The sequence below is a fragment of the Mastomys coucha genome, chromosome X, assembly GCF_008632895.1.
Source record: "Mastomys coucha isolate ucsf_1 chromosome X, UCSF_Mcou_1, whole genome shotgun sequence".
NCBI classification, from domain to species: Eukaryota; Metazoa; Chordata; class Mammalia; order Rodentia; family Muridae; genus Mastomys; species Mastomys coucha.
In genome coordinates, this window is record NC_045030.1 from 77,129,625 (window position 1) to 77,137,758 (window position 8,134).

Consider the following 8,134-nt stretch of genomic DNA (forward strand, 5'->3'; position numbering starts at 1 on the left):
CTACAGAGTGAGTTCCAGGACAGCCAGGGCTATACAGAGAAACCCTGTCTTGAAAAAAACAAAAACAACAACAAAACAAAACAAACAAACAAACAAAAAGAACAAGACCATGTGACATTTCAGAAAAACACTGATTCTAAATTTTGTAACAGGACATTTCTGCCTGACCCTTAGGCATAATGTTCCCCTCCAAGGCACCTGAGAAATACTTACATGGGGCAGGGTATACAAACTTCTCTGGATTCTGACTGAGCAGAGCATTCTTAATATGGCTCCGACCAACCCCACCAGCTCCTGTGTGAGGATAAAGAAAGGCTTTCATCACTTTCACTCAGAAACACTGGTGGGGATAAGACAAGGAATGGGAGATGGATTTCTATATCCCAGTGCTCAAACAGTTTGGTGTTGTAACAAGGCTGAAACTGAGTCATTAGAATTGTCAAGATTTGGGGCCACCAAATAGCTTTAATTCTGTTGTATCCGTTTGAGTGAGAAGTCTTTCTAAGGTCTAAGAGTTAAGATATGGAACATAATTGCTATTTCTACAAAAGAATTAGCTACTGGGGAGTTTTCTTTTTATTTTCTAAGCCATGCAAACAAGTAGACAACGAGCAAACCTAATATAAAAGAATTATGTGCTAAAAACAATAGAAAAACTTGTAATATGAAGTGGATCCAGAGAGATTCCTCATAGGATCCAGAAGTTCTTTATGACTACTATGTGAAGTTTCTAAGAGACCACATTACTTATCTTCCTCACTGCCTTTCCTGAAGAAGGGGGGGGACACATAGCATGAGATTGGAAATAAAGATAGAATTGTGCTCTTGAATTAGCAAATTGGTGAGGGGCAGTGAAAAGATACCAATCAACACCAGGGTCTTCCTCTTGAACGCAGGGAGCCGAACAACTTCCTCATAGGAAACAACATCCAACTGGTCAAAAACTAGAGACAAAGAAAATCAAACCATATTAATTTTCAGAGGTAGGGTGATAAAGCACTAGCTGGGGTTAAGGAACTGACACACTCGATCCAGCAAGGGAAAGTTGGGTGTGGTGGTACATGCCTACAATCCTAGGTCTGAGACCCTGTCTACAAAAAGTAAATAAAATGCAGGGAGAGAGACCATGGACATGAAATCAGAGGGGGATTCTAGGAGGGATGTTAGATATTTCTATGTGATGAAAAGAGTGATACATAATAAATTAAAGCATAAAGTATTTCCTATGAAAATCCTGAGGAAAGGACTGACATGACCCCATTTTAATTCTGAATGAACTATCTAGAATGTTGGGTAAGAAACAACTGCAGGGGTTAGCTGTTAAGCAGACTGGACACACCAAACTCCAGCTCAATTCCATGCCTGTCTATGTTGTGAAAAAAAAATATCAAACAGAATCCAAACTTACCGAGGAATAAAGAATGTTTTGCTAATTGAATATGCTAGCACAATGGCTGTAGCAGATAGAGGAGGTGCTAATAACAAACTGAAGAACAGGATGTGAGAGCAGGCTCATTCTGTATTACAGATGCATGTACTCCTTTTAGTCTGTGATTTGATTTTCTCAGCATCCCCCATCTGAACTTTTCACATGGCTCTGTAGGCCAGTCCTTAGGATTCTAATTTTTTTTTTTAAGATTTATTTATTACATCTAAGTACACTGTAGCTGTCTTTAGACACCCCAGAAGAGGGCATCAGATCTCATTATGGATGGTTGTGAGCCACCATGTGGTTCCTGGGATTTGAACTCAGGACCTTTGGAAGAGCAGTCGGTGCTCTTAACCACTGAGCCATCTCTCCAGCCCAGGATTCTGATTTTTATATGCTTTTTTATAACTCTATGTTCTTCTCTGTATCCCTCTGACCTGAACTTTTCAATCTCTTGCAGTCTCAGTATTGTAATGATTCTCTATCCTCAACACAGATTCCACTTCTCTAGGACATTTAACTTAGGTGTCTCATAGGCACTTAGAGCTCAACAATATCAACATCATTACTGTAAACCTTCTAACATTCCTTATTTTAGAGAACAGAACCAATATTGACCCAACCATTCAAGATGGAAAAGGGGCTCTTAGGCAAACACTCCTCTACTCCTTCATAGATGCCTTGGCCTTGTTAGCTTTAGGTTTTTTGATTTGTTTATGCACCTGTCATTTGTCTCTGACTGCTCCCAACATGATGGAAACATTGAATAAATTAAAGATTGGTATTCATTTATTATCAGCAACCCACTTGAAATTCAGTCCTCCATGTTCATGGGCCCTGTATTCTGATTAATTCAACCACAAATTGAAATATTTGAAAAAATTTGCATCTATATTAAACATACACAGACTTCTTCTTTCACTATTCCCTAAACAGTATACTATAATTATTTATACAGCATTTTCACTGTATTAGAAAATCAAGATATTCTTTTTCAGTCAGGATCTCACTATGCAGTTCTGCCTTGCTTAAAATTTGCACAGGATATAAATAAGTCCTATATAAATTCTACACCCTTTTTTTGAGGGTGTTGAGCATCTGTCGATTTTGATAACCACTGAGTACTGGAACCAGTCCTCTGTATATACTGAAGTTGGTGATCAGCAGAATAAAGATAAGTATGAAGAAAAGTCTGGAAGACTTGATCAGTTGATTACTTGAGAGGTGAGGTGATGAGTAGGTGTGGACAGACCACTAGCTTTCCTGAACATGCACTAGCATTGTCTCTCTGACAGTTGTAAGTTTATGAATAAAATGAGTAAGGGAAAGCCAAAAGAAATGGCACAGTTTCTATATACTATACATCCCACTACACACTACATACTTTCCTTCTGGTTAAAGAGGCGGAGAAACACTAATGCTACTTGGACTCTTGAGGAAGGGGACACAGAAAACTTACTGGAACTGTGCTTAGCCAGGTACTTGTCTTTATACTTCTTCTTCTTCCCAAAGGGACTGCAACTTGGAGCTTCACTTGGAGCAGTTTGAGCCACACTTGCCACTCTCCTGTGAAGAATAAATACCAAAACTCAGTAGGTCCTCAGACTAGGCTACCTCCTTTCTTTTCTGTAGTTAAGTTTTGAGACTGATCCACTTCCTTGACTCTAAAATTCTTCAGGCAGAGATGCCCTCACCCACTTCCCTTCCTTTCCTCCTCATAATTTTATGTGGTCACCCAGGCACCTGGCAGTGCAAATGTTTTCAGGAGGAAAAAGTAATTTCCTCCCCTTAATGCAGCCTGATTATTCTTCTACCTTTGAGGTGAGACCTGGAAAATTGGGCTAACACTCAGTTCATCATAAGAAATATATTATCTACAACAACCCTAATCTACAAAGCACAAAGAATCACATATATGACTGAAACAATCGCTTCAATAACAATACCACCTGTTACTGTATAATCTATACTGATGTTTCTATTAATCATCTTTTGTTTTTAGCCAGGGTCTTAATATCTAGCCCAGGTGGCTTTGAACTTGCCTCAGCCTTCTGAATTACAGACCTGAGCTACAATATCTGACCCTCACTTAAAAAATGTATGTTGTAGTCTACTAAATTGATTTCATGCCTCATTAGTAAGCCTGTTTCACTTTGTGCTTTCCTGAGTCTTTTTTAGCTGTATGCATTTCCTGACCTTACTATGTTCTTCACCAGGTGTTAGCTCTAAAAGTGGACCAGAAGCTACATACAGCATGCCCCAGGTTTTGACCAACATCTTCCAGGTCTGTACTGTATTTCTTCTGTTGTTCTAATGGTAAACATTTATTTATAGAAAACACATCCCATGGTTAGGTGCTATTTACAATAATTGGAAATGAGATCAAGCAGAATTCTAACTTCAAACTAAAGGTCTGTATGCAGGGCTCACCATTTGGCATTGGATAGACAGCTAAGTGGGTTGTACTTACATATTTAGGAATTTTTATATTAAGAATATATGTAGCTGGGCAGTGGTGGTGCATGCCTTTAATCCCAGCACTTGGGAGGCAGAAGCAGGAGGATGTCTGAGTTCTTGGCCAGCATGGTCTACAGAGTGAGTTCCAGGACAGCCAGGGCTATACAGAGAAAACCAGTCTCGAAAAACCAAAAAAAAAAAAAAAAAAAAAAAAAAAAAAAACCAAAACAAGACAAAAAACAAAACCAAAAACACACACACACACATATGTGTGTGTGTGTATATATATATATATATATATATAACTGCTAATGAAAAAAGAGGCCATGAATTATTTTGAAGAGAGCAAAGAAGGATATATGAGAAGTTTAGAAGGAAGAAAGGGGAGAAATGATGTAATTATATTATAATCTCAAAAAAAAAATAAAAGAAATAGGTCTGGTAAAGGAACTTACACTCTGAGGTTGTGATGTTATTTTCTACAAAGAGATCAACAATGAATATGGATTTTTCTACCACTCTATTGTCATGTGTGGCAGCCTTTCACTAAGTCAGCAATCTGACTGGAGGATAAGAATCTGCATAAAGGACACATACTTAAAATGTGATTGTTTCCAGAAGTTTTCTTAGAAACAGTACTGAGTGATTAAAGCAATACAGGAAACAAGGAAGAGGGCTCTGTAACTGGTAAGAGTGTTTAAGGAAACAGGCCAATAAAAGGCTCCTTTTCCTGAAACAAACGGCCTTTTAATAAACCGTATCCATTCCTGTGGACCCTCCCTCATCTATTATGTAAAGAAAACTAGAACATGTGTTTAGGAGATATGGAGAACATACGCAAGACAGCAGATTGCTGAAGCTAAGCAATTAGCTACTGCAGGGGCTTTCCACCAGCACAAACATGCTCACCATTCCTGTAGCTCAGGAGAAGGGATCAATCCTGCAGACTCTTTGGAGGAGCCCTCCACCCGCCCCTGCCACCAATTGCTGTCATCTTTGTTGATTATCTGGATAATGTCTCCAGTAACAAACTTCAGTCCTGCCTCCTTGCAAGGGATAAGATTGTCCTTTTGGGGATCATAGTCAAACTGTGCTCTCATGAACATCTGTAAAAGAAGGCAAAAAGGACCTCAGGAAAAACACTAACATTAGAGCATGTACATAAAAAGTCCCAGTATAAGGAAATGGGAAATGAGTAAGAATGAGGTAAAAAGGGTAGGCAGACACCCACACATGTGCAGCTGGATTGTTCAAGTGTTCTTAAGTACATACTGTTGTGTTTGCAGAAGAATCAAAACTGATCCTTTTAACAAGAAGGCATTTCTCATGAAATGCCTTTCTTGGTCAACATGTTGCCAGCTATTGAATCTGAGTTGTCCATTCTCAAAGTAGAGAGCTGCTACCATCCGTCTGAAATGGATATTTCCTTGACAAGATACTCTCAAAAATATGGTAAAACTTTTCTCTAGAGGACAGTTTAGAAATATGAATATGTCTATCATCAAGTGTTGAAATTCTTTGCCCTACCTTCTATCAAACTATGTATTTATCTTACATAAATCATGTTTATGTGGATAAGCATGTTTATCACAGCATTATTTTTAAGAGCAAAGTATTGAAAACAATTTTGTTTCCTAAGACATTTTTATTTATCTATTATAAATGGTTAAGTATTTGCTAAGTATATTACTATGTAACATGAAATCCCAATCTGTAGAAGAATATCTAATGCCCTTGGAAATCCTGCTAACATTATGTGAAATAAAAACATTAATAAACAAAATAATTAATAAGCAAAATACCTAGAATGGTCAAAATTAAAAAGAAATGTTTATCATAGGGAAAAATGACTAGAAGAAATTATACCAGAATTTAATACTAATCTGGAAGTGTAAGCTGAAATAAACACTCTCCTCCCAAGTTGCTTTAAGTCAGAATGCTTTAACACTGCAACAAAAAGAAAACTCAAACACTGATTATCTGTAGTAATAACATTAAGGAGCACAAATATAGCTCAAACAGATAAAGGAAGAAATAACAAGGAGCAGAAAGAATTTTAGCTGACTCACTCCTTTAATCCCAGCAGACAGTTTCTATGAGTTCAAGGCCAACTTGGTCTAAATAGTGAGTTACAGAACTAACCCAGTCACCATAAACAAAACAAACACAAAACAAAAACAAACAAGAACAATTTACTAGTAAAGATCCTAAACATGTAAAAGGTCTTAGTAGGATATTGTGATAATTACGTATGGCTGTACACACATGTAACCAGCAGACAAGGGCACACAGGTGAATCTCAGAAACTTGTTGCCCATTCAGTCTAGCTGAAGTGGTGAGCTTCAGGTTCAGTGAGAGACTATGTCAAGGAAATAAGACAGCCCAGTGGCAGAGCAGGATACCCAGTGTCCTTCTTCCTCTGTCCTTGAGAGTACACAAAAAAACTTATACACATGTGCATATGTATACACACACTCAAAATACTATATCATGAACAATTTCACACCAAAACATTTGATAAGGCCCAATGGTTTGTCCTTCTTTGGTAAAATTTCAAAACTGTTGAAGAAATAGGTTATTCTCATACAAATACAAATAGCAGAAAAATCTAGAGCCTCCTAACTCATAACCATAATACCCAAATCTAATGAAAGTCTTCCAGTCTCTCTGAGAATCAGGGATATAAAAAATCCAAAATGAAATATTAGTAAATCAAACACAGCAATTCATCATAGGGATAAGACATCACAATCAAGCGGAATCTAGTTCAGCAACACAAAGTTTGTGACATTAACATAAAAAGTAGAGAAAAGCCGGGCAGTGGTGGCGCATGCCTTTAATCCCAGCACTTGGGAGGCAGAGGCAGGTGGATTTCTGAGTTAGAGGCCAGCCTGGTCTACAGAGTTCCAGGACAGCGAGGGCTACACAGAGAAACCCTGTCTTGAAAAACCAAAAAAAAAAAAAAAAAAGACAAAATGTAGAGAAAAAAAATCACATGATTTGTCACTAGGTACATATAAAGAAAAAATTAAAGATTTATTTATTTATTATGTGTAAGTACACTGTAGCTGTCTTCAGACGCCCCTAGAAGAGGGCATCAGATCTCATTTATCATATATGTCATGATAAAAGTGATGGTGCATATAGTATGAACAGGATATTTATTCTTGACCTCTTTTTTTAATTATGTATTTATTTAATGTATATGGGTACACTGTCACTCTCTTCAGACACACCAGAAGAGGGCATCAGATCACATTATAGATGGTTGTAAGCCACCATGTGGTTGTGGGATTTGAACTCAGGACCTTCAGTAAAGCAGCGAGTGCTCTTAACCACTGAGCCTTCTCTCCAGCCCCCACAAAGAAAAAATTTAACATCCAAACAATATTAAAAATTTAATGAACTTGTAACAGAATCGAGCTCCTTGAGATTAATAAATACCTTCAAAAACCTTATAGCTTGGGGTTCAGGTGATAAATACTGCTCTTTCAGAGGACCTGAATGTGACTTCCAGCACCCATATCAGGTGGCTCATAACCAGCTCCAGGGGAATCTTGATACCTCTGGACTCTGTGAGCACCTGAACTCATATGCAAATATACACACAGAGACACGTAATTAAAATAATACAAACAAATAAAAATCCCCGCAGCCAACATACTTTACAATGAAATACTAAAAGCTTTCTCTTCAATATTGAGAAATAGAGAAGGATCCTGCTGTTATTGCTTCTTTTGGGATATTGTGAAGATGTCTTCTTTCCACAAAAATGATATGGAGATTTAACACAAGGATAAATAAATAGACCAACTATACAGAATATATGCCATGATAAAAGTGATGGTGCATATAGTATGAACATATTTATTCTTGACCTCTTTTTTTTTTAAATTATATATGTATTTAATATATATGAATACACTGTAGCTGTCTTTAGACACACCAGAAGAGGGCATCAGATCACATTATAGATGGTTGTGAGCCACCATGTGGTTGCTTGGGAATTGAACTCAGGACCTCTGGAAGAGCAGTCAGTGCTCTTAACTACTGAGCCATTGCTCCAGCCCCCTATTCTTGACCTCTTGCTTTACAATATCCTACACAAAAATTAATTCAGTTCTATACGCGTTTAGAAGAAAATATAAAAGAATGTCCTTTTCGCAGGGCAGTGGTGGCGCATGCCTTTAATCCCAGCACTTGGGAGGCAGAGGCAGGTTCGAGGCCAGCCTGGTCTCGGACAGGCTA

The 8,134-nt window shown here is 37.8% G+C and overlaps 1 protein-coding gene across 1 annotated transcript in view; it reads right to left on the bottom strand.

The window, feature by feature from the left end:
- Mpp1 (membrane palmitoylated protein 1) overlaps positions 1-8,134 on the bottom strand; it is a 144,000-nt gene that overhangs the window by 117,430 nt on the left and 18,436 nt on the right. Inside the window, exons 6-9 of the mRNA XM_031364659.1 lie at positions 4,796-4,992; positions 2,889-2,995; positions 864-944; positions 214-294 (exon numbers count right to left, since the gene is read on the bottom strand). Coding sequence (XP_031220519.1) covers positions 214-294; positions 864-944; positions 2,889-2,995; positions 4,796-4,992 — 466 coding nt within the window. The remainder of the gene's footprint in view (positions 1-213; positions 295-863; positions 945-2,888; positions 2,996-4,795; positions 4,993-8,134) is intronic.